At 46.0% G+C, this 26142-nt stretch overlaps 1 protein-coding gene across 6 annotated transcripts in view; it reads left to right on the top strand.

Annotated features, from left to right (window-relative positions):
- Positions 1 to 26142, top strand: part of KAZN (kazrin, periplakin interacting protein) — a 719120-nt gene that overhangs the window by 509271 nt on the left and 183707 nt on the right. Inside the window, exon 1 of one of the 6 annotated variants that reach the window (XM_030537476.1) lies at positions 21546 to 21639. The exons of the other annotated variants lie outside the window; for them this stretch is intronic. Coding sequence (XP_030393336.1) covers positions 21564 to 21639 — 76 coding nt within the window. The 5' untranslated portion in view covers positions 21546 to 21563. Of the gene's footprint in view, positions 1 to 21545; positions 21640 to 26142 lie in introns of those variants that run through there. 6 annotated transcript variants of the gene reach the window in all.

The following is a 26142-nucleotide window of genomic DNA, read 5'->3' as shown; positions in this document are numbered from 1 at the left end:
AATAATAATAAATAGTGTGTAATAAGTATGTCATAAAAACAAATCTTATATTTCCAAGATCACTGCTTTTTTAATTTATACTCAGGTAAAGGAGAAAATCCCTGGAACTATTCATTTTTAGGAGTGGGTTCGTGAGACTTGGCATTTTAGTGAAAGGGGTTCACAGGCTGTTAAAGCTGGGGAATCACTGCCTTAGAGGGCAGTGGTGTGATTTTTCCCTCACATATCTATGGTGCAGCAAAGCATTTTTTTTTGTTTCAATTCCGTACACTCTGAAAGGTGCCATGAGGCCAGGTGATTACAACACTCTGTGGAATAAAGCGAGGCTAAACTCAGGGATGTCTACACTACAGACTTAAGTCGACCTACATTATGTTGACTTACAGCCACAGCAGTAATTACTGCCATGGCTGATGTACACCCTACCCTCCTTCTGTCAGTGGTGTGTGTTCGCACCAGGAGTGCCTCCGCCGATTGAACTGGGGCAGTGTGGGGGACTGAGAGCCAGGGCTCCCAGCTCTGTGCAGCTCCCTGCTGGAAACCGAGCGGCCCCGGGCTTTCGGTTCCCTAATCCCAGCAGGGAGCAGCCGCCTTGGCTTCTCACCTCGCTGCTGGAGGCTGGAGCCCTGAAATTGACAAGACAAGCAATGTAAGTAACCCAGTGTCTACACAGACACTGCGTCGCCCTAACTACACCGACACACACATGCCCTACACCTCTCCTGGAGGTAGAGTTATTATGTTGGTGTAGAACGGCTCTTACATTGGCGGGCCAAGGCTGTAGTGTGTACACCGACATAATTAGGTTGACGCGTAAACTGCCTTACATCAACCTAACTGTAGTGTAGCTTAGGCCTTTGTGGATCTATTCTTGCACTGACGGGCAAGGGTGTTTTTAGGAGCCTTAAATTACCTCCCTCTAGCATTAAGGAGAGTAATCACACACATCTCCACCATGCCCCCTTGCTGTAACTGATCAGCAGAACAGCACACTTGTAGGTTGGAAACAGAGCTATACAGGTCCAGTCAGAGAGGCTGCAATGTATTTTGTACTCTCAGCAGCTGCAATCCAGTTCCACAGATGTTCTAGTTACTGCAGGGAGAAATTGGAGGAGCAGCCTTTGATTACTTGAAGTGTCGTTGCGGTCTTGAGAATGGCAAATGGTGCCTTGTTCTTCAAAACAGCATTTCATTGTTATCCATTCTGAGAGCAGAGAAATGCATTAGTGCATAGCTCCATAGGTGTGTGTTATGCTACATAGGTAAATCTGACATGTTAATTTTCTTGCCTTGTAACACACCCTGTTTTATCTTTGGGATGATTTTACTCTATTACCTCACCGCAGATTTGCCTTGGAGACCGAGTCATAATCATCAGAGAAAATACAAAAAAAAACCAACCCCGAGTGTATTTGAGACTTGATGATGCCATAGGGTTGAGAAGCAATGTAATGTCATGGTTCTGCCTGACTGAGTCTGCTGATGCTCCTTTCACTTACACTGGTGTAAATCAGGAGCAGCTCTTTTTAAGTCAAGTTTAAAACTAGTGGGAAGGTAGAATCGAACCCTAGGGTTCCTGGGTTCCATACGTCGATTCTGCTACTGAGGTGTCGTGTGACCTTAAGGAAGGTAACCATACTGCTCAGTTTCTCCTCAGTAAAATGAGACTAATAGTACTTCCTAGAGTCAGTTGGGAATTTTCTGCTGGAATGTTTTTATATAGGAAAATGCCAATTCCTCCCCCCTCCCCAAGATGTCAGTTTTGACCACAGTTCATTTTTAAAGCAAAATTGTAAAAAAGGGTTTTGATTTTCCATTCTTAATTCACTGGTGATTGTTCCTGCATTAATAAAGAAACATGAACTTTTCAGCCCACTTCCATTCTTTTGCAAGTGATCTGATTATTACAATCATTTGTTCTGCAATAGCCCCTTCCAGCTCAAGATCTTAAAATACTTTACAAGCAAGCTATGAAGCTTCTGCAGTAGGTACTGTGTTTGTCATACTGAGATGGAAGGACATGGAGGTGAAATAATTTGCCCAAGGTCACACAGGGAGTCCGTGGCAGAGCTGGGAATAGAAACCAGGAGCCTTGAGCGAAGATTTTAAAAAACAATTAATGATTTTGGCTGCTTTCATTTTTGAGTGGCCAGCTGGAAACACCTTGTGAGTCAGAGTCAGGAGCTGGGGGATCTATCCCCAGCTCTGCTTCTGGCCTGCTCTGTGACCTGGAACAAGTCACTTCCCCTCTTGTGCTGCTGTTTCCTTTCCCATCCTTTGTTGGTCTTGCCTATTTAGATTGTAAGCTCTCTGGGGCGGGGACTGCTGCTGCTTATGCATTTGTACAGTGCATAGAACAGAGGGTCCTTGACATCACTTGTTTCCTCTAGGCACTACTGTAGTTCAAATAATAATTCGAATGCACATCCCTGTAAACCCTAGCTGTGGCCCTTCCAGAACAGGATTGAAGCCCGTTAGCGGAACAGCCTTGCACTTCTGCTGCCCATTCCAGTGGATAAACAGATGTTCTCGCTCTCCAGGGTTTTCCAACTGGTTCCTGTCCTGGACACTAAACTCACACACTGAATGCAAATAAACAGCAATGTGTTTGATTGGGTAGTCTTAAGTTTTTGCTCACTTCAAGGATTTTTATTTGTTTGCCACGTAGAGTATCTGCCATCCAGGCGCTGCGGGGACACTCACTGATTGAGCTGGAAAGATTAGCCAGAGATAACGACGAGCTGGATTTCTCTGAACAGGGGGCGTAGCTAATGAATTAGCAAGGGTTTCCTTCTTCACAGACGCCAACAAATGCTTTGGTAAACAGCCGAGTAGTAGGGTGCTTATTTTCTCCTCCTGGTCCAGGGAGGAGGGACACAAACCAAAACCTGGTCAAACAGACCGTGGAACCAGACCACACAGACTTTGCATGTTTTGGCCTGCGTCACTAATGCAAAATGTTATTGCAACCTGTAGAACGGGTGGCCGAGGCCTGGTGGACAGCGGCTGCAGCAGACTAAGTGCAGTGTGCAGAGCCAGGACTAGGTCAGGGAAGAGGCGTGAATGGCAGCTGTCAGGACCAAGTCAGGAACTAGGAGGCGGCAGCTCAGTGTAAAGGGAGGCCGGAATGGGAGTACTCAGGACGAGGGGTGGGCCGGTGATGCAGTGGAGCAGATGAACAGCTGGATTGCAGCAGGTGAAGGTGTGAGTCATGCTTATTCAGTGAGCGTTAGAATGCACCCTTGTCTCTTCTGGTCCCTCCTCCCTGCCCCGCTGGGACGCAAGGTTCCCCTGGGCAATGAGCTCACTGTGGCTGACCTGCCTGCTATTTCGTTTGACTTTCTTTCATGCCGTTTAGTTTGTTCCTTTGGTTCACTTCACTTGCCTGGGGAATGAAAACAACAAAAATAAAGGGAGGCTCTCCTAGTGAGAGGAAGAGGGGCTGGGATGTTGGAGCTGCCGGATCCTGACCCAGACCCAGCAGCACCAGGTTCTGACTCACCCAGTTACCATGCATTATTTTTAGTGTTGTTGGTGACGGGGGCTGTTCTCATCAAGTGTCACTGAGTCAGGTGCTCCTCCAAACTGTATCGAGTGTAGTGACTCGATTCTGTGAAGTGCCCCACACCAGCTATGCCATTGAAGTAATTTCAGTGGAAGGTGCTCAGCATCTCAAAGAAAAGGCCTCTGTGCTTTGTAGGATTGGCTTCCACCTATAACAACTGCTGTCTGCAAAATGCTGAGTGTCCTCCTCACCTGTTGACATCAGTGTCCAGCACCTTCACAGAATCAGGTTCATATTTGAGAGGCTTTCATATCAGGACTAAACCCAAATATGAATTTCACCAGGGGATGAGGGGGGATTGTGTGTTTTTCTACAGTGGACACAATCAGAACCACATAACCCCAAACGTGTGTGTGTGTGTGTGTGTGTGTGTGTGTGTGTGTGTGTGTGTGTGTGTGTGTGTGTGTGTGTGTGTGTGAGAGAGAGAGAGAGAGAGAGAGAGAGAGCCAGGAGCACATTGCTTACCTAGGCTGGCCTCAAGTACACATGGACCATAGCATTACTAGGCTGTGGCACTTGATTTGGGTGCCACATCTGCTAAGGGCATCAGTGCCAATTTCACGCTGTGGGGTTTGTTCCATAAGTTCAGGGCCAGTTTTCCAAAGGGCCCAGCTCCCCTGAATAACAAAGACACAGAACAATTTTGAAAATTAAGCCCTGACTCTTGATTGTGAGAGTCCCTTTAAGAAAAAGAAAAGACTGATCAAGTAACTGAAATCCATTTCCCTGTGTTGTTCACCTTCCCCCTCAATCCCTTCCTCCTGAAAACAAATCTAGGTATCTCATGATTTCATAATCATGAGCTGTCATTTTGGGATGCCGCCGGCAGTTTCCCTGCTTCTCCCTGCTGCTTTCACAGCTGACACTCAGTCCTGTCTCTAACCCAAGCTGATGTCCTCCTTTCCCCGTGGGACGACCTTTCTTTCACTGCCATGCTGTTTAGTCACATTTTTGTTGTCGAGAACAAACTCAAGCCCTTGTTTTTGTAAAGCGTCCAAGATCTGAGTGACGAGCAGGTTGTAAACGCATCAAAAATGCCACGTTTTGGTCATTTGCAAAACTATTTCTGTGGGCTGGTGGCAAAGAATGTGAGTCCTAAACGGGCTTGTGTTGTTCACTGAACAAACCAAACTGTACCGAATGTAGGATCCAATTTTGTGTAGTGCTCAGCGCCAGCCACGCCATTGAAGTCAATGCAGTGGAGGGTGCTAAGCATCTCAGAGGAAGGGTCTCTACGCCTTGCAGGATTGGGTTCTACCTGTAACAAGCACTGTCTGCCATATGCTGAGCACCCTCCTCTCCCGTTGAAGTGAAGGCTCAACCCTTCCACAGAATCCGGCCCACGTTTTTCAGTGTTTCCAGAAGGCAATGAGGTTAATGGCAGGCAGGTTCTTTTCAGTCTGCTTTATTAGCGATGGGCCCAAGCTAGAACGTAAATTCGGATCCCTTTTGAATGTTTGGTGGTGGGTTTTAGATTTACTCCTCGGATCTGTTCCTTTGTGTGCAAAGTAAACAGCACAGGTGGCAAAAAGCCAAAAAGGAGTTTCAGAAATGCTTGGATCATTAGTATGAATGATTTGTATTATGGCAGCATAGTTTGATAGCTTCATGGAGTTTAGAGACCTGAAGGGACCATTAGATCATTTAGTCTGACCCAAATTCCCTGTGTGGAGCCCAATGACTTAAACCAGTGATACTCAGACTGAGTCTCTGAGCTGCTCTTTAATGGGTTTCCTGCGGCTCTTTGCACACGCAATATTAAAACACTCTGTGATTTAATTATTAATCAAACTAAGTTATTAACCAGTCAGGAGGCTTCTACAATGTTATTAGCCAATTGTAGTTGATAAAGGAATAATATTTGGTCAATTATTTTGCTGTGAGAATGTATATAAAAACATACATCAACTAAGTATTTCCCATCATACTGTTTACATTGCACTCTATAGTACTATAGTAAATGAGACCATGAATTCATACGACTGTGGCTTCTTTGAGTAACGTTGGTCCTAATTTGGCTCCTGAACCACTGAGGTCTGAGTATCACTGACTTAAACTAAAGTATTTTAGTCCTCTGCATCTGGAGGCCCAACGGCTCCCTTGTCCTTGTTCCTGTACAAACACACAGTAAGACAGTCCTGGCCCCGAGGAGTTTACAGTCTAACTAGACAAGGGATGGACGGGAGCAACAGAGTCACAATGGCTGCATCTACACTTGGCTGCGTGTAGAGTACAGGCACTGCACGTGAAGCTACATGCTGAAATGAAAGGCTCTGGCCCCAGGGAAAGGCTCCAGCACTGGGATACCATACTGCTAAAAATAGTCGTGTTCATATGGGAGGCACTGTTTGGATGTGTAGAAAGCTGTGTGAGGTATATATACTGTGGGGTTCAGGCCTGTAGGGCTCTCTACTCTGCTAAACTATGCCTCACCATCTACATTGTTATTTATACCTGTGGTGTCTGTACTCCACATTCTACTGTAAGTGTGTAGACATTCCTAAAGAGGTGAAGTGACTTGCACAAGGTCACACAGTACATCAGTGCCAGAACCAGGTCTTCTGGTCCTAGTCCAGTGCCATATCCACTAGCTCATGCTGCCTCTGTCACTGATGATGATCCAAAATATTATTGCATTATGAATATTGGTAAGGGTTTTTTAATATCATTTTTTCTTGTCATTGTCCCTTTTAGCAGAGTTAAGGGATAACAAAGGAACCTGCGTCCCTGCTCTTTAAAGTTACCTGTTCAAACATAAAGATCATGTTGTTTTTAAATGTCATTGCTGCTCTTGATCCAACCTAAGGATAATACCATTTCTTTCCCATCTTCTTGGCCTTGCGGCTGTGCTGGTCTTTTAGAAGAGGAGGAAATGCTCTGGAGTAAAAGTCAAGTCAAATTATGTTACTCACCGAGTTCCAGTAAAGCAGAGCAGGAGGCCAGGGAAAACAAATGATTTGCTATTAAGAGGCTATGTGATTTTTATAGCCTGGTTGATGGATATTTCATTGGCCAGAAATCATTTTGATAAATTTCTGCAAAGACCACCTGCACTGTTTTTAAGGCGAAACTCCCCCCAACTAGCTCGAGGTCTAGGCACCACTTAAGTCATGAAGACGGGGTTTAGGTGTGATGGAAGTGGTGCAGACACATAATGCTGGCTATGCTATGCACCAGTGGTTGGGTTCTAGCTCCTTGCCATGCTTTTTCTGTGCAAAACCTCTTCCTCTTAGAACAGAGGTGGGCAAACTTTTTGGCCTGAAGGCCACATCAGGGTTCCAAAACTGTATGGAGGGCTGGGTAAGGAAGGCTGTGGCTCCCCAAACAGCCTGGCCTCTGCCCCTCCCACTTCCTGTCCCCTGACTGCCCCCCCTCAGAACTCCTGACCCATCCAATCCCCCGTGTTCCTTGTCCTTTGAATGCCCCCTCCTGGGACCCCCTGCCCCTAACTGCCCCCCTGGGACTCCATCTAACCTCCCCTGCTCTCTGTCCCATGACTGTCCTGACCCCTATCCACACTCCCACCCCCTGACAGGCCCCCCAGGACTCCCACGCCTATCCAACTGCCCCTATTCCCCATCCCCTGAGGGCCCCCCCCGAACTTCCTCCCCATCCAACCGTCCCCTGACTACCCCTGGGGACTCCCTGCCCCTTATCCAACATCCCTCCCCCCTGCTCCTTGCCCCCGTACCATGCCACTCAGAGCAGCATGTCTGACAGCCGCACCACCCGGTCGCAGTCAGCCACGCTGTCGCGCTGCTCAGCAGGAGCTCGCAGCACTGGCGGCACGGCGAGCTGAGGCTGCGGAGGAAGAGGGGTAGCAGGGGAGGGGCTGGGGGATAGCCTCACCTTCTGGGAGCTCAAGGGCTGGGCAGGACAGTCCCATGGGCCGGATGTGGCCCACAGGCGATAGTTTGCCCACCTCTGTCTTAGAACATTCTCTTCATAATGTCTGCGCCTTGTAGGCCAAGGCTGGGATATTCTGCCTAGTTGAATTCGGCACCTAACTCCCATTGGATTTCAAGAGGATTTGGGTGCACTGTCACTGGCACTGAAGTTAGTTTACATCAGGGGGAGCAGCAAGAGCTTAGCATCTTTCAGGCTGGACCCTGTGATCCGGGATAATGGCAAAGCAGGTTCCCTGCAGCAGGATGGGATGGGTATTGCAGTCAGTCTTTTTTCCTGTTACCCAGGTGTCTGCGTCCCCTCTTGGTGTGTCCATGGAGCTGCCCAGATCTGGCCTTGGGTAGAAGCTGTCCATTAACCCAGCAAATCAAGTTTTTACAAGGGTAGGAGGAAGACATACAGCACATAGAGGGAACAGGCACTAAAGGATCCCAAAGCACTTCATGGACTACACACATACAGCACCATGGAAATGCAGCTGCTTCCAGATTGTTTGACAGGGCACAGCAACAGGACATGCAGGCCAGGAAGTGAAGAGAAATACGTAGTGCAGTCTGGGCAGGCTGGCTGTAATTACCATACCGAGCATCCATGAATCCTTTTCTTGCCCTCCCTCCGGGAATGTCCACAGACATTAATGGGAATCGAATAGGCCCAGGGAGAGGAGAATCCACCCAGTGTGTTTTTGTTTGATGCTGCGGCTCCTGTTGCTGTATTGTAGCGCTGGGAATCGAGCCTCCTAGCTGACACCGTGGAGTCCTGTGTCACTGCAGTTCTGCAGCTTTGAAATCCCACCCGTCCAGCCCACAGGAACTCCATGTTACTCGGCTGATTTCTTTTACTGCCACCCATAACGTGCATCGTTGACTTCTCTAGTCCATCCTCAGGCAAAAGTGCCCATTGTGCAGTGGGAGTCTTGACTGAGTAAGGAACTGAAAATTAGGCCCAGTTATGACTGTTTCCTTGTTGCTGTTTGGTCCAGGAAATCAGATTGCTGCCTGAGTCACTGCGTGTTGTTCTGATCACGAGTTGTTGCGTCCTGACTTTGAAGCATGAGGTAGTCCTGGGGAGTGAGTTCATGAGGGGCCCACTTGTTGGGTGGCGTAACTCCATTGCAATTAGTAGTTATACCAACAGAGAACTTGGCCCATGAGCTGTTGTACCCTGAGATAGGACGCTGCCTCTACTCACGCTGTGTAAATTCTCCTCTGTTAACCTGTGTAACTCTGGCGTGACTTCACAGCCTCCATACACAAGGGGGATGGAGTGGAGCATTTGCTCGGTGATGCTGCTCTAATAAGCACTTCAGAACACAGATAGGTCCTCGCTCACACCATTGTCTGTCTGTCCGTCATTAGAGTTACTCCAGATTCGCACTGATGTAACGGGGAACAGTTGACCTATTTGAACCGTGATCTCTAATGTACTCATTACCTTGGAACCTAGGCGTCATTTCCACAATTGAGATTCACCACCGCCAGTCACCCCCTCCACCCCTCTCCTAACCCTTGGGGGCCGCTTTTCAGGAGAACTCTGCTGGGGCCTTTACCTGTCCCTTTACAAAGAGAGGAGTTTTGCATCATGCTCTAAAGGTGGCCATACCTGAGCTAGGTACTGCTCTGTACTTTTTGACTTGTCTTTATCTGATTAACCCTTTGTGCATCTTGAATACGAAGCCTCTAACTTTCAGGGGAGAGAGCTCTGAGACCACTCATGCTTCTGTTTTGAATACCCACACTGAAAGAGACACCAAAGATCTTGTTCTGGACGTCACTGGATTTTAGAGTCAGCAGGCAACTGCCCCCAAGAGGAAGCCGCATCACATTCCCTGCCATAGGGGGAATGGCCAACTGCTGTCCTTATGTCTTAAGAGCTGCAGATTGGAAGATCCCACTGGGCTGTCAGGGCCAGTGAGGGAGGATGGAGAGACAGAACACGCCATCCTCCTCCTCCTCAGCACAGGCTGGGTTCAGAAACAGAACTGGCGATGAGGTTGTTGTGCCTGATCTAGAGGAATGAAAGGCTCTACTGCTTTCCCCAGGCAACACGAAGCAAGCGGGAAGGGAATTAAAACAAGCATGTTATAGATGAATACATTTCCTGGATTCTGACTAGCAACCTTCACCGCTCTGTCAATGCACTTTCACAATATAAATTCAGAGTCGCTCGTCAAGCACCTCTCTGCCTCAGCCTTATGCACAGTCTCCCGTGAGTGAAGTGGAGTCAACTGCATCCATGCAGCACTGTGGCCTGTTGCTGGATAAGCAGCATTGGTCCTGCCAGGGCAGCCATGCTGGGCTCCTGAGCTTCTGCTGACCAACCTTTGCCCCCAGCATGTCATGTGGGCATTCTGGATCAATGATCAATCTGCCGCAAATTCATCCTAGCTCTGGAATTGAAGACTCTGCTATGAGTCACTGGACAGATCATTGATTTGTAACAGATTTCTAGACTTGGGCCTCTGTCACAAAATACTAGTAACCTCCATATACTAGTAACCTCCATACAGGTAACACACCACAACATACTGGATTTGCTGGAAGTGAATCAATTGACACAGGTGCACTTGGTTAGCTGAACTGTTTCTTGCTATTTGTTTGTACAGTGCTTTGCCCAGCAGAGGCCAGATCTCGGATGAGGACTCTTAAGAGCTACCATAATACAAATCTTACACTGAATTTAGCCTTTCCTTCTTCTCAGACACAGGGTCCTGTTCTCTTGGTCTTTATAATAAGATTCCGGGAATGTTACACACTGTGTATGAAGTTTCTTTCTTTCTTTCTTTCTTTCTTTCTTTCTTTCTTTCTTTCTTTCTTTCTTTCTTTCTTTCTTTCTTTCTTTCAACACATGGCTTCACACACAGAGAGACATTTCTGGAATCTTATTTTGTGAGTGTGTGTGTGAAGAGAGAGATGAGTATGTCTGTATTACACACACACACTTTCTCTTTCCTTTTAAAATATTGTTCAGATTTTTTAAAAAAGTTATTTTCCCATTAAAAACTTTATTTAAAACCCCTCTACTTTTCTGTTTTGTTTTGTCTGAATGAGCTATTTAGAATAAACTAACAGGACAAGGAAGAGGAAGAATATTGAGAAAATAAGGACCTTAAAAATAATAATTGGTCCCTTAGAGAGCAGACACCATTCTAGGTTTACAGTGCAAGAAAGCTGGTGAATTTAAGACCAGGTTAATTTGCTCTGCTTCTCAAGAAAGATACTGTAGGGTTATATAGATAACTGCACAGGAGCCTTCTACCTCTTTGCCCATAGGGCACCTTTAGGAGGCAGTTGTGAGGAGAATGCAAATGGCAAAGTATAAATCCAATTTGAAATTTCATGGTCATTTATTTCATCAGCAGACTTCTCAGCTCCCAGGACACTGATGATTTTCTCTCCTTTTTTCAACTGGAAGTCAGTGCTTGAGCTTTTGATTACTTGTCTTGGTTCTATAGCGGCCGTTGGTGCTGGGTGAAGCTCCACCATTTTGTAGGGGCCATCTTATGGTTGAATTTTACATGAGCTGGCATGTTCTGGGCTAGATCCTTAGTGTAAACAGTTATAATTTATTATTGGAATTACAGTATCATTGTGCTGGGTGCTGTACAAACACATGTAATGAGAGACACAAGAGCTGACAGTCTGAAGAGGAGAGCTAGACAAGCGGTGGGAGACAGGGAGGATTCGTTTCTCCCATTTTACAGGGGGATCTGAGGCACAGAGAGGTGAAATGACTGGCCCAAGGTCACACAGAGAACTTGTGGTGGAGCCAGGAATCAAACCCAGATCTTCTGAGTCTCAGCCACAAGGCCCTTCTTCTTCTTCTTGACTATAGTGGAGCTACCACTAGATGAGTTTCTGGCCCTCTGGCTTCACCTCTTTCCCCTTCGCACTTTCTTCTCTGATTTTAGCTTTGAGCTTCGTATTGGAATGAACCCAAAAATATCAAAGTGAAATTTCTCCGCAACTGCCAAATGTTGCCTGGTTTTGGGTGGAAATCATTTTACCCCAAGCTACAAATCAGCCCAGGCTTGCATGAAACTTGGCCAGGTTCACTCCGAGGCTTGCAACCTTTCCACGAACCTGGCCTTGAATCCTGTTCCCCAGAAGCCCTGATCGTGCTTCAGGTAACAGTTTCCTGACCACCCATCCCCATCGCATTATCTGGATCGTGTCTTCTGATGATTGAACCTCTTACACCCTGCCTGTCAAAGTAAAACTTGCCAAGGCATAATACCAGCAGGTGGGCAAGACTCATTTCCAGAGTCATTGCCTAATTTTTAAGGCTGGGCCTGATTTTATGCTATTTGAGGCTCTGCTTTGCAAGACAAATTTCATGGACATGCATATGCTATTTGGGCTGCATAACATTGGTTTACAACTGCTCCGTCTGCCTGTGACCTTCCCTCAGGCTTCCCAGACATCTGAATGCTCCTTCAGCTCTCTGGACCTGTTTGCCCAGTTCTCAAGGCAATCTCACTTAGTGCTAGACGCTGGGGGTTGCTGATGCTCAGCACATCACAGGATTTGGCCCTTTAAAGATCACATGTGGCTGGGTTGGGTTTTCTTAACCATGAAGTATAAACTGCATTGGCCTCTGTCCCATCATCCAATCAGAAGCTGTAGTGAAATCCCTTCAAAGCCTGAAGCTTGTTAGGACCCATCTGTTCTTCACATGGTGTCTCAGGAGATGGCTCTGTTCATCTTTGTACACTGCTGGTTAGATCAGCAGCAAGCAGAAGAGCATCATCTTGTCACCATGACAACTTCTGCATCTCTTTATCTAGCAGGAACACTGGTAACCAGCAGATGAAGGATTTTTTTCACCCTAAAAGAGACAGGAAGAAGGCCCTGACCCAAAAGACCCTGAATGGAAATGTATCCAGATGACACACGGTCCAGTCCCCCTTCCTTTGCTCCCCAGGGTCAGTCACAAATTGAAACCCAGGCATCCCAAATAAAAACCCTAACAAAGTTCTTGCATCCATAGTAATTTAATTAGCTAATACCCACTCCCTATGCACTTTCCCATGAGACTTTTAATCAGTTAACCAGTTAGGAACTGGCAAGCAAATTTGTACAGGTGGTATCATTAAATAAAAAGCTGACCACCTTGTCAGCCCCTGCTATCTATATCTATATAGATAGACACAGTACAAGGGAGCATGTGATATTGGTTTTACAGATGTGACTAATGCTAGTTAGCTAACAAAAGCCCACAATTAGTCAGTGCCACAAACATACAAGCCCAGACCTTCCTCCAGTCTTAGCCATGTGACCTTTTCCCCCCCCTGGGAGGAGCCTAGCACCTTTGATATAGGTTGCAAAGAATCTGTTCTTGGGCAGGTTCATAGCTATGTAATTGTAATGGCACAAGTATTGCTGCGGAAGCAGAACCACCCTTGGATTTGATTGTGACGCAACAGGCAGTAATGGGAGAAGGGCACAGCACATTTATTCACATCTCAGTGTGATGTTAATAACATTGGTCCTCCTCTGTCAGGGACAACTGGGACAGTTGGGACAACAGTAACCGGAGTTTCAAGTGCATGGTAAAGACTTACAGTGTGGACTGGCAACATCGTGTTTCCTTGTACCAGGTTTCAGAGCGGTAGCCGTGTCAGTCTGTATCAGCAAAAACAACGAGGAGTCCTTGTGGCACCTTAGAGACTAGCAAATTTATTTGAGCATAAGCTTTCTTGGGCTAAGACCTACTTCATCAGATGCATGGAGTGGAAAATACAGTAGGAAGATATATATACATAGTACATGAAAAGATGGAAGTTGCCTCAACAATTCTAATGAGACAGTTCAATTAAAGGGGACTGTTATCAACAGGAGGAAAAATCACTTTTGTAATGGTAATCAGGATAGCCCATTTCAAACAGTTGACAAGAAGTTGTGAGTAACAGTAGGGGGAAAATTAGCATGGGGAAATTTAGTTTTTAGTTCTTGTAGTGACCCATCCACTCCCAGTCTTTATTCAGGTCTAATTTGTTGGTGTCCAATTTGCAAATTAATTCCAGTTCTGTAGTTTCTCATTGGAGTCTGTTTTTGAAGTTTTTTTGTTGAAGAATTGCCACTTTGAAGTCTGTTGTTGAGTGTCCAGGGAGGTTGAAGTGTTCTCTGACTGGTTTTTGAATGTTATAATTCTTGATGTCTGATTTGTGTCCATTTATTCTTTTGCATAGAAAAAAGTGGTTCGGTCTCTATGCAAAATAATTTATGTATATGAATATATGTGTTTTGTTATGATGTTCTGAACAGATTTCAGCAGGCAACATGTCAGAACCCTGGTATAGGGAGCTAAGCACCACTACCTCTTACAGAAAAAACACCGGCGAATGGCATGCATTAGCTCTGAAATGGCTTGTCCTCTTTTGCTGGATCTGATCCCATAAGGTTTTGGGGTGTTTTCTTCCACCACTGTCTTAAAGTCAAGACAAATCCTGTGTGGCTCACCAGCACCATGGACCAGATTCTGATCTCCGTTATGGTGGTGCAAATCCATAGAAGTGAGTGGCGTTATCAGTGTAACTGAGCTGTCCTGTTGGTGTGGGGTTCTGTGGACTTCAGCACTCCCTGTTTAGTCTGGACTGGGTTAACTGCTGTGTGGAGGTGGGGATCTGAGTTTAGCTGCTGGTGCTCCGGTGCAGATGCACTTGGCTGTTGGAAAGCCAAGGTAACCCTGCATGAAGAACTGCCCGGCGATATCACTCTGCAGATGATGCCTTTGAACACAATGCATCACTAGAAGGGTTATGCAAACAATAGGAGATGGGAGGTAACACATTGGTGAGGGATATATACCGGGATCAAAGATTTTCAGGCTCATAACCTGCTCAGTGGTATTACCGGCTGGTCGAGATGATTTATGAAGTGAATGTCCTGCCAGCCGTGCTGCCGGCAGGTGTCTCAGCAAAAGCAGGTTTGCCTTGAGGGTATGTGAGGTACCTAAGGCTAAAGATGAGAACTCTGATCAGCTGATCAGCACATGCATTGTGGGACCATTCTTCTCAGAAGTACAGCTCCTCTGTTCAGGTAGCATTACTCCCTACCTGGCTGATAGGAGATCAGAAACCGCATCCTGCTGTTTTCAGAGGGCAGCTGGGGTAGTTCAAATACCTGACTAATGGCTGGACTAGCTCCATTTACAGAGAGATTTGGAGGCTGTAGAACTATGTGGCAGGTCTGCGGTCTCTGTGCTTGTTTCTACTTTTCCTTTCCGTTTCAAAGCATTAACTTTTCCGACGTACACTAGCAACTGTCCTGTAGAAATCTGAGGCAAATGCTGTCCAAACCGTTGGCCGGCCAGTGAATCCAGGGGGGAGAGAACAGGCCTTTTCTTTTGGGATGGAGGGGATGAGGCAGAGTGGCACCCAGGACTGCTGAGTAGCAAAGAGATGGAATATCACTGGGACTAGGGGAAAAGGCAGAGCCACCAGCAAGGATTGAAGAGACAGTAGAACTTGATTAGGGATTGAAAGGGGTGGGGAGATGGAAGAGCATCAGGGACTGAGGGGAAGGGGTGATGTGGAGGATCAATAGAGAATGAGAGGAGGGTAACAGAGGGAAAGAATCAGCATGAAATGAGTGGGAAGACGGCCGAAATGAAGCATCAGCAGGAGTGAGCAGAAGGAGCATCAAACAGAAGGGGCTAGAAACATTAGGAAAGAGAATAACCGGTGAAGGATGAACAGGATTTGAGGGAGGATGAAACACTGATTCTTCTGTTCCAATGGATACGGAGAGAAGGGGAAAGTGAGGTATGGGATAGCAGGGCAGGAGGGAAAGAGGAGAGAAGGAAAGCAAGAGTGGAGAGAATCTGAGATTGGGGGGTGAGGCTGGGAGAGGCCTAGTAGGAGAGAAGAGAAGATGGACGTAGAGCTTCAGCAGTGACTGGGTCTGACTGGAGGAGAGGAAGGAGAGAGGCAGAGGAAAAGGTTTGCTGCCCGAGGGGTGTGATCATTGTGTGCGCAGAATGTGGCCAGATGGGGTACCTGCTGCAATGTCACTATTAAGGCAACCAGAAAGTGGAGGGGAGGGAAACTCAGCTGTGGAAAACACGCTGCCTTTTGCCACGGAACACCTGAAAGGGTTAAAGGCCGGATACTAGCAGTCCTTTGCTGGGGGAGCTTAGACTCATTTGGCATCAGCAACGCAAGTGATGTCAAGCATTGGCCAGTTGCGTGCCACCATGTCAGAATCCAGGCTGGCAGTGCCAAGCCAAACACCACTCACCAGCCAAGACAGCACAAGAAAGGCAGATGGTCAGAGCTGGCTCTTATTAAAATGAGAAAACAAAAACAAAACCCACTTCCAAAGAGTTTTATGAGGAAACAGAGCAATGTTGTTCAAAATTCTACAGTATTTTTCCCGGTTCGTCTTTAATCCCCGAAGTTGCAAGAGAGCAGCTGTGATGCTGGCAAAGAACATCACATTGTAGGAAAACACTGCACATACACAGACGCTCCTGTTACTATTACAACAAAGGGTCAAGGCAGGTTTGATCCCCCCCTAGGCGCTCCCAGCGCAAGCCATCCACTGCAATTCACAAGATCATTGAGGGTCCCGTCGTGTGAGCTGTGGATAGCCCCTCAATACCCATTGGCTTCAGTGAGCATTGATGGCACTCCAAACTAGCAGGATCATACACATAAGGCAGGGTGATGAGTACCAGCACTGGCTGGAGAAACTTCGATGGAACCATATTCTGTCAGAATGTGCTGTTCTGGTGATATCAAAATACTTTGCGAAATCAGGCCAATTTCACTGGAATTCCCTTTTTGGGGAAAAAAAGGGCCGGGAGCGTGCTGACCATGTCCAAAGAGGACATTTAGATGTTAAACAGAAACATTTTGTTCCGTATGCATTTTGAAATGACTTTTCATTTAAAATGTTTTATTTGTTCTGTATTGTATCTGCTACTGTAATACAATTATTTTTTTTAAAGTCAAAATTGAAATGAAACATTTAGGTTTTCTCAAAAGGTAACATTCAGTTGACCCCAAATACACAAACAATTCTGAACTTTCCTTCATGGAGAATTTCAAAATTTTCCGTCCCATTCAGAATGAAGCCAGATTTGGAAATCTCAAAATCCTTCACGAAACAGAACGTTCATCCTCCACGCAGTTCTTCTGAGTGACCATGACCTCCCATTAGAGTAGCAGCTGTCCAGCACCTCTCAGGATCAAGCCCTTACTGTCTTGTAGTCCCGTGGCTGGGAATTCACTCATCTCTGAATAAAAGAACAATGTGTGCAATCTCTGCTCTGCAATAGGCTTCCTGTGTGATGCTGGGCAGGTCCATTAGCCTCTGAGTGCCTCAGTTCCCAATCTGTACATTGGGTATAATAGACTTGTCCTGCTCATATGGGTGGGGTGAGGATAAATACATTACAGATCACAAGATGTTCAGAAACTATGGTGAGGGAGGCAATGGTAATACCGTAGATGGATAATTAAAAACAGTAAACCAACAAAAATTAAACCATAACAGAATATGATCAAGACAACCTTTTGGATGCCTCTAAAGTAGCAAAAATTTAAAAGAGGAGAAAACAAACCCTTCAAATTTTATTTCTCTCCCTATTTTAGAAAATCCATCTCTCCAATCTAAGCAGATTAAAATGACCAAATTCTCTCTCAGCCCCTGGGAAAGAGGATGTTTCAAATGGAAACTGCCAATTGACCTTCTCCCCTAGCTGTTGCCAATCACCTCTGTTGCCTTCTTTCATGTCAGCATCAGGTCAGGGCGATGGGTCATTGTCTGACCCGAGTCATAACAAGAAGAGAGCGGGGCCTCGCCTGGGAAGGCAGTAATTCCACATCCTAGATTTCAAACCATAATGTGGAGACAGTGAGGGTTTTTTTGTTTTTTTCTCTTTCTCTCTCCCCTCTTCCTTTATAGTCAGTAACTGGTTCATAACCGTGGTGAGCCCGGGAAATACGGGTGGCCCCGCATGGGATCACAGCCTTATTTACAAAGAGCAAAATGAGCTCACATGCACAGCTGCTTCAAAAATGTGTGAAGTCAGCGTGCAGCACGGAGGCTTAGGAATGTTAGTCTTGAGTTGCAGACAAGCCCCGTATATAATGGATCCCCTGTCTGTGGGGGCTGGCTAGACAGCCTGTTTCATGTCAGAAAGCACATGTGGTTGGTGAAGGGGTCTGAACCAAACTCTCAGATCCAAATGACTCTGGGCTTTGAAGGTTGTTGGTTCTGAATCTGAACCCTGTGGCCCAGCTCTGTTGGCTGGCTCGATGGAAATACTCCAGCTGCCTCAAAGGGACAGTGCAGGATGCATCTACCAGCGCGTCCTAGAGCTCCTCCTGATTGTAAATTCACAACCGGGGAGAGAGGCCTTACAACCGACTGCAAAAAGTTTCCAGGAAGGCAGTGTGATGTATGCCTTCAGTGGTCCTGTGGGGCAGATAGGAGACAGGACTGTGAGGTGACACATCCAAAGGTGATCTTTACCTAGCCTGCTGGATGTTGGACTGTTGCTGATGATACGCTATAGGCTGTTACAGGGAGAAAGGCTGATGCCTGCTCTGAATGATGTAATCTTGTCGACCAGTGCCCCTGAAGCTGGTGGAGAGTGAAACGGAGATAGTGCTCCTAGCAGAAGAAGCAGGAATGAGATAAATATGACCCTGATTTTGGGAACTGCTCTTACTGTTTAGTTAGGAGATTTGTGATGTGCACGGCTCAGATTCTGGGGCAGATGTGACTGAGGTATAGAGAGACACGTCTGCAGGAGACTCTTGGAAGGGAGACGTCAGTGATAACCACTCCTGGTTATATGCCCCCTGTCCTGACTGTGTGAAGATGGGGATACAGAAGAAAAGGTTTTGACCCTTGGTTTCATTCCACGCTAACTTGTTGCATTCATTGCAATGGGGGCGCATGGCTTGTGATTAAGGCACATGGGACGGGGACTCAGGAGATCTGGATTATGTTCTTGGCATTGCTGCTCACTGTGTGACTTTGGACAAGTCGATTCACATTGCTGTGCCTAAGTTTCCCCATATACTTACTACCATGCAGGCTGTGAGGCTTAGTTCACCATCGTTGGCAGCTTGGTGGCTGGAAGGGGCTGCAAGAGGGCAATATACTGTGGTTATTTGGGTTTCTGAGGCTATTGTGTAAGCTCCTTGGGGCTGAAACGTTGGCTTCTTGTGGTTTTTCTACTCTGGACTCAGCTTGCCTCGAGGGGAGTGACCTCAGCAGTGTTCCAGTGCCCATTGGGATGGTGCAGCCTAGTTAGCTGCCTCTCGTTGCCTGTGCCTAGAGCTGGCCCTGTGGGAGTGGGGAAGATTGTACAATAAACCAGATGAGCTATTTTGTAAGAAGTCTGCATGTTGTGAGCTAGACACAAAAAGTGTCAGGTCACCTTGACTCGGCCAATCCACAGACCAGCCTTGAGCAGCTAGCAGGACAACTGTGTGAAACAGGGTCATATGACTTCATCTCAGCAGCTGGAATGTGTTTTCCCGTCCGGGGTCCTAACCCATCCAATCAAGCAGTATTCTTACTCCACTTTGACCATTACAAGGCGCAATAAAGAGACATACCTAAATCCGTGCACCCTAAGTGATGTCTGTCTTCTCCACCTGTTCGACATGGCAGATAAATTACAAATAGGGCCTGGTTTTGAGGGCAGGAGCTGTAAAACATCCTGAATGATAAAAACAAATCATGGCAGAAAATGTAACAACTTGTGCCTGTTCCCTTTTACCTCTTCCCATTCATATGTGGCCTCTTCAGCCTACAACGTATTTTTACCCTCCCGTTATATTATACAGACACCTTTCCACTTCCCTCTCTTACTCTGTTGCTGTGGTATTTGTTCCCCCTCACTCCCATGCCGTCTTCTCGCTTTCCGTTGGCTCATCTCCTGCCTTCCTGCTTGGTGACTGCCTCCTGTAGCCCATCTATGAGGTGGAATGCACGAATAGAGCCATGTACCACTGCAAACAAAAATTGCTAATGAATTTAGTGCTAGTGAAAGGGGACAGGGTAGCTGCCCTAAACAAATGCCGCTTCAGGGCCAGCGTCAGCTTTTTTGCCGCCCCAAGCGGCAAAGAGAGGGAAGGGGGAAAAAAGCCGCGATCGGTGGCGCTTCAGCAGCTGCTGTCCCGCACCGCTTCATTCTTCGGCGGCCAGTCCTTCCCTCTGAGAGGGACTGGGGGACCCGCCACCGAATTCCCAGACATGCCGCCCCCTTCCATGATAGGCCGCCCCAAGTACCAGCTTGCTGCGCTGGGGCCTGGAGCTGGCCCTGCTCTTCACAACAGGTACAGAGCTATATCAGTGGCAGGGCAAGCTTCCCCCCACCCCCCACGGCTACAGCTCGGGTGACCAGATGTTCCAATTTTACAGGGACAGTACCGATTTTTGAGTCTTTTTCTTATATAGGCTCCTATTACCCCCCACTGCTGTCCCGATTTTTCACGTTTTGCTGTCTGATCACCCTAGCTACAGCAGTGTGCCAAACCTGTCCTGGAGACCCTGTTTCCAGGGGGAGTTCAGGCTCTGTGAGCCATTCCGTCCTTGACCTCCTTTCTGGGATAGAGTTGCCAGTGGGAAGGGCTGGGTTTGTGTTGTGGATATTTATCCACTAGAAATTGGTCTGTGAAAGTCTGCTATCAAACAGCCAATAGCTGGTAACAGCTTTCAGTCACTACCAAACTAAACTGGAGTCAAGCCAGTCACCCACAAGGCTGGATAGTCCATTTTCGTGAACCTGAGTCATCCAGTGTCTCATGTACAAGACAGGGTGACGTGGCTGAAGCTAACCTCCCTGTGCCTCAGTTTCCTCACCATTGTTATTAGCAACGTAGCTGCACTGTTGGCAATAATATGGTAGAGAAAGGGCTAGTATAGACACAGTTATTGTATAGGTAGGACCTTGGAGAATAGCGTATAGGCAGCCTGCTGCTGCTACCCTTCCTTACTATTGGTACTGCCGTAGGGAAAGGGATTGTCTTCATGGGGACACTCACGAAAATTAATCTGAATCAACTTTTAAAATTGCATTAAACCCCATTGTGGACACTCTTCGTCAGAAGTAAAGTGACCGTAATTTGATTTAAATTAGTTCACTTAATTCATGAACTTTAATTCTGAAGAAAAGTGTTCAGTTCACACACATAATGTGGTTTAACTAAGACACGTTCGATTCACGCCCTTAGTTCATTTGGATTACTTTTACTGTGCGCCCCTATGTAGACAAGTTCTTAGGCACACAGGTGCCTCATCCTTATTGAAAGTTGATGATAAATTGCCTAGGTCACTTTTTTGAAAACTAGAGTTAGGGGAGCCTAAGTCACTTTGGCACTTTTGATGCCTAAACACCCCAATCAGTGCAGTCTCTACCCCCAGACAACAGAAAGTTTCGATAGACAAGACAAGCTGTGGGGGGGGGGGGAAACTGAGGCACAGAAAGGGGACACGACTTGCCCAATGTCTCCCAGCAGGTCAGAGGCAGAGCTGGGAATACAGCTTGTGTCACCTAGTCTAGTGACCTATCCACTAGACTATGCTGCCTGCCGAGTTATTGATCCTCCAGTGTTATTCATAAGAGTAACCTAATAGAGTTCATTAATCACACAGGAGCTGCAGAGTATATGACAGATTTTGATTATATTGACTTATTTTCTTTGAAGAACAAGTTGGAAAGGGAAGAATCCTTCGCCCCAATATAAGGCAGCTAGTGCTGAATTCTCTCCCTCCTGTTTTCTGCAAAGTGTCACCGACAAGGTCATCTACAGGACTTGGCAAAAAGTTGACCCGGTGAGTTGTGGTGACAAGAATTAGCTCAGAAATCAGGAGTTGGGGGAGGCAGAGAGAGACGGTGCCCAAAGAGCTTTTAAAAGCCACGAATTCTGACCTCTCTGTTCTGTGCACCTTCATTCTCTGCCTAGAAACCTCCCTGGGGTGGAAAACCACACCTCCCTGGCAGTGACATCATGCTAGCACAGTCAGCAACCTGCCAAGGGGTCAAATTCCAAGCCGCACAGGTAGAGCACACTGCACTTCCTGCCCTGCCGGGGAGGAGTCGGGGGAAGGAGAGTGAGAGTGACAGAATGCAATCTCCAGCCATTCGCAGGGCAGGCAAAAAATCTCCCAACATGAAATCGGACAGTGAGGAGAGCAAGCCAGGTATGTCTGTCCCAGTGGAACTGCACTGCCTTAGACACAGGGTAGGAGAGTTTGGAACAACACTTATGTGTGCGTTGGTGAAAATTGCTGATTGAGTGAGTCCTCCTTTCAGGCCCTGCCTGTTGTTTGGGTCATTACACGCCCAGTGATTTTTCCAAGCTGGTTGTTAATTGAGACAAACAGTCCTCCAGAATTCTGGTTAGTTGCTGTTCCTTCATTCCTTTGCTGTTGGGGAAAGTTCTGTGTCTGTGGGAGGAAAAGGGAAAAAAAAAAATCAGCAACCCTGTCTGCTAAACGCAAGCATGTGTGGGCTGCAGATGTTCAAAGGGAGCTGTGTGGGAAAGTTCTTGCTTTTAAAACTCGTGAATGAGTGGTGAACTCACGGAGTGGTTCTTTTAACCCTTTGAGGCTCATGAACAGAAAGGCCAGACACGATACCTCTTGTTGGTCACTGCAATATTAAAAGAAAGGTGAGTGCTCAGTCTGGGAAGCTGATTCCAGGAACAGCAGCCCAGAAAACCAGTCAAATATGTATGAAATATGACGGTCCTATTGCTTGTTTCAAAACTGTAGTGATCACTGTACGGTGATGGGATTATAAAATACAGTTTGCGACATGCTTGGCATTAAAGCAATGGAGAGGCCGTTCATTCTTTGCCTCGGGTAATCTTGCTCTCTATCTTTGCTTCTGATGAGGCTGGTTGCAGTTTCATTTAATGCACATTAGGGCTTTCTTTTTTTCTGAACTGTTTAAGACTATTTGTAAACTCCCCCTCTGATACTGCCGAGTTGCTCAGCAAATGGGTTAGAAATAACTGGTTTCTTTGTAGTTTTTATACTCTCAGGTTGAAAGATTGGCTACAAATGGGGAAATTTCTGCATTTTTCAAACCGAGCACCACCACCAACTCGGAAAGGGAAATTACAGTGCTGAGAAGATACATGTGGTGTTAGTTTGATTTGTGTATAGTTAGCCCATCTCAGGTCATTACAGAAACCTGAGAAGTTGAAGGTTATAAACTGCTTGCGAGCAGGCTGGAAGTTTACAAGTTGACCCTCTGTTTGAATTGCATGGTGCTTGTGAGTAGTTCAGATGTGGGGCTACAATAAGGTGCTGGAGATGAATTGTATCCAGGCTGCCTGAATTGTGTATGAGGTGCGCACTCATTCAAATGCAGATGAACCTGTGGATCAGATGAAAATCTTAGCATAAAGTGCCCCTAAGGAACTTGGGCCAGCTCCTCAGCTGATGTAAATGAATGGAGCTTCATTGCTCTGGCCCTTTAGTTTGAATGGAAAATAATTTTAAGTCTTTGCAATATTCCAGTTTTCCTGCCTTATCTCCCATATACTCTCCTCTCTCCCCCTTAGCCCTATCCCAAAGTACAGTCATTATGAAACAGTCTGTGGTGGACTCTGTCCCTCCGCATAAGGAACCTGCCAATTTCCATTCAGACTTAGAAGGCTGGGAATGTGTAGCCAAAATGAGAATCTGATTGCCTGAACAGTGAACACATCGTCCTGTTTATTTGTTTTTTTAAAAAAGCAGATGCAGTGAGTTGGTAAAACACAGGAACTGGGCAGTGTGAGTTAACTTGCAGTGTAGGGTTTGTACAGGGTTCAGCCGCTTCGTGCTGAATAGAGGCTGATGTGACTCCCGTGATAGTGCGATAATGTGTGTGTGTTATCTAGGTGTACTGCTGTAGCTGTAATAGTCTACATTGCATCTGCAAGGGTGCATATCCCTATATAGAGATATACATGTGTGCACTGTGGTTGGGAATATAATTTCTGAAAACTCCGAGTACACAAGATTTGTAGAATGGTTTAAGCTCCTGAAATCAAAGGAGCTATAGATAATAATCCTGTTTGTGTGTGCGCGCGCATGTGTGTGTGTGTACACACACACACACACACACACACACACACACACACACACACACACACACACAGGATTGTAACATAGTTGACCGTAGATCTGACTTCATGGTTGTCACCATGCTTGACAGCTTTCTCTTTTGGAAATAATAGGGATAAAACCTAGATCTTCCTGGTCTAAAAGCACAAGAATCTTACTGCTTAACTTCAGCAGAATTCTTACCGGTTGTTAGCTGTATAGGCCATATGACATACAGGTGAGCAATCTTGACACCAACCAGTAGCACGGGCAGTTCGTTACAACTTTAGTGCTGTGGCTTATTACGTTACTCCTAGTGTTGTCTGTGATATGAGTCAGTTTAACATCGTATCTGTAGTACTGAGAGTCTTTTTGGAACTTGAACAAGAGCAGACAGTGCTTTGAACAGAAATATTAGAAGCTTTATATTATTAAAAACCCTAAAAGGAAGGGTTGCTTTTTGGATTTGGCTCTCAAGTTCCAAGAATCAGGCCACTTACTTATTCAAGTGTCTGAATATGGAGTGGGGCGCCTCTTTTTGGGATAAAAGTGCTCAGCTTTGGAAGGGATCCTTGAAGATATCATTGAAAGTCAGTGGGAGCATGACACCTGCTGCTTAGTCATCAGAGACCTTGACCATTAATCCTAGTTGATGTGGTAAGAGGGACTAAATCAATTTACGTTCCCATGTGAACCCCCTAACATTTAGTGGACATTTGTAGATTCTTATTTTCTCCAATAATTTACCTCCCCCCTGTATTCAAGAGATTTTTAAACATTGTGCTCCTCCTGCACCATCTTTATATAGTAGTGCTTTATCCTCTCAGATACTGTAGTCAATGGGCATTGAGGGCACAATGCAGGATTAGGATCTTAGTTACTTTGCTTTTTAATAAGCAATCCACATGAAATTCCTGAACAGATTAAATGTCCTCCATTTCCCCTCTCCTCCAGTCCCCCCATGTGAATTTAGTTACAATCTTAGAAAGCTTATTAGCAGCTTCGGTCAATGTCTTCCCTCTATTAGCCGGTGTCCGTTAGAGATGGACAGGCCAGGCAAGAAGCTAATGTGTGTAGTTCTGGCTCTGCCAAAGCCTTTGACCAATGCAAATATTTCGGCAGTTCAGTGGTTTCCTCTAGAAATTTCTGGCCCAGCATAGCTGCCCATTTAAGTTTAAGCCCCACTGTCCATGGATTCTGCAGTGATCTCCTCCTTCCATCTTTCCACCTGCTCTGTTCCACTGCCTGAAAGCCTTGCTCTCTGTTTGCTTCAGAGACTTTCCTTTGCAACTCATCCTCTGTATTCTGCTTTTCATGTGGAATACTTCAGCTTTATCCTTAACTTTAAAAGGACCCTCATTTAGACTTTATTTTAAAAAATTACAAAGACTAGATCCAAATATTTCCATGACATTTCTTTTCATTATAAAGGAAACTTTATTTGCTTGCCCCTGCAGCAATTTGCTAGGTCAGGAGAACCTGAAAGTAAGGTTGTCTAGCAATTGACTAGAGGCAAAACCGAAACTGACTAGACTATTTTATTAACCACACTTGAAACCTCAGCTTTCAGCTGGGAAAGGCATTCAGCTTTTACGCAAGTAGTTCGTGAGAAATTGCCTACTTAAAATTAGCTCAAGACTGAAGTAGGAGTGGGGATGAAAGCAAGATAGTAATCAGAATGGTGTGATTTTATAATTTCATAAGCAGGCCGGGGGGGACCAGGGTAAATGCTTTCAGGCCAATGAACCTTTTCCAAGCAGTGGTACTGATTATTAAAGAAAAACAATGTGTTTAATGTGGCTCACGGTTGCTTGACATGCCCCAGCTTATATGTATTTGATTTTTCTCAGCACTGTCTTAAGCCAAGAATGGCCTCAGCCCATTCTGTCTCCTTGTCTTCCCCATTTGTATAAACAGCACAAGAACACTCATGCATTAATTCTGAAATTATGTTCAAATCCACTGAGTGATAAGATCCCCCATAGCCAATGTTCATGCCTCCTTATAGGCCTCTCTTTAATCTATGAAAGTGTTTCTTGCACCTGCTTTTCTGAGCTGCTGGTGCAGGGAAGGAGGGGAGGAGGAGGAGGAGGAGTCCTATATGACTATAAAACAGCCATTATTGTCTTTAACTTCCACCCAAGCTGTGCTTGAAGCCTTCGCCAAAATAGTGTTGTCTTTTTTACCATCCCCTTGCCACTATTGGCACCACTTACTCTGATCCATTTTGTCTATACTCATCCATAAAACAGTTCTATCCTTTTCTTTTAAAATTCCTGCTTGCTCTCTTGATCCAGCCCAGGCTTAGTTTGCATGACAATAAATTTGCTTATTCACCTTGAAAAACTGTTCCTTGAGCCATGCACTCATCCCTGTAATAAGTGATGATAAACTTTTCCAAACCCTCTTTAGTTTTAAATCCCCCTCCTCCCTCTGACAATGTTTATTGTGTTGATTAGGACACTGTGGAGAAAGGGGAGGGTATGTTTTCATTATGTGTTTGTAGAGAGGAAGGCTGGTCCACTGGTTAGGGTGCCAAATAAATCGAGGGAGATCCAGATTCCCTGCTCTGCCACAGATAGATAACCCGTGTGACCCTGGGCAAGT

The sequence above is a fragment of the Gopherus evgoodei genome, chromosome 18 (genome assembly GCF_007399415.2).
Source record: "Gopherus evgoodei ecotype Sinaloan lineage chromosome 18, rGopEvg1_v1.p, whole genome shotgun sequence".
Classification (NCBI taxonomy): Eukaryota; Metazoa; Chordata; order Testudines; family Testudinidae; genus Gopherus; species Gopherus evgoodei.
The sequence above is the reverse complement of the archived record's forward strand: the minus strand, read 5'-3'. Positions and strand labels throughout refer to the sequence as shown.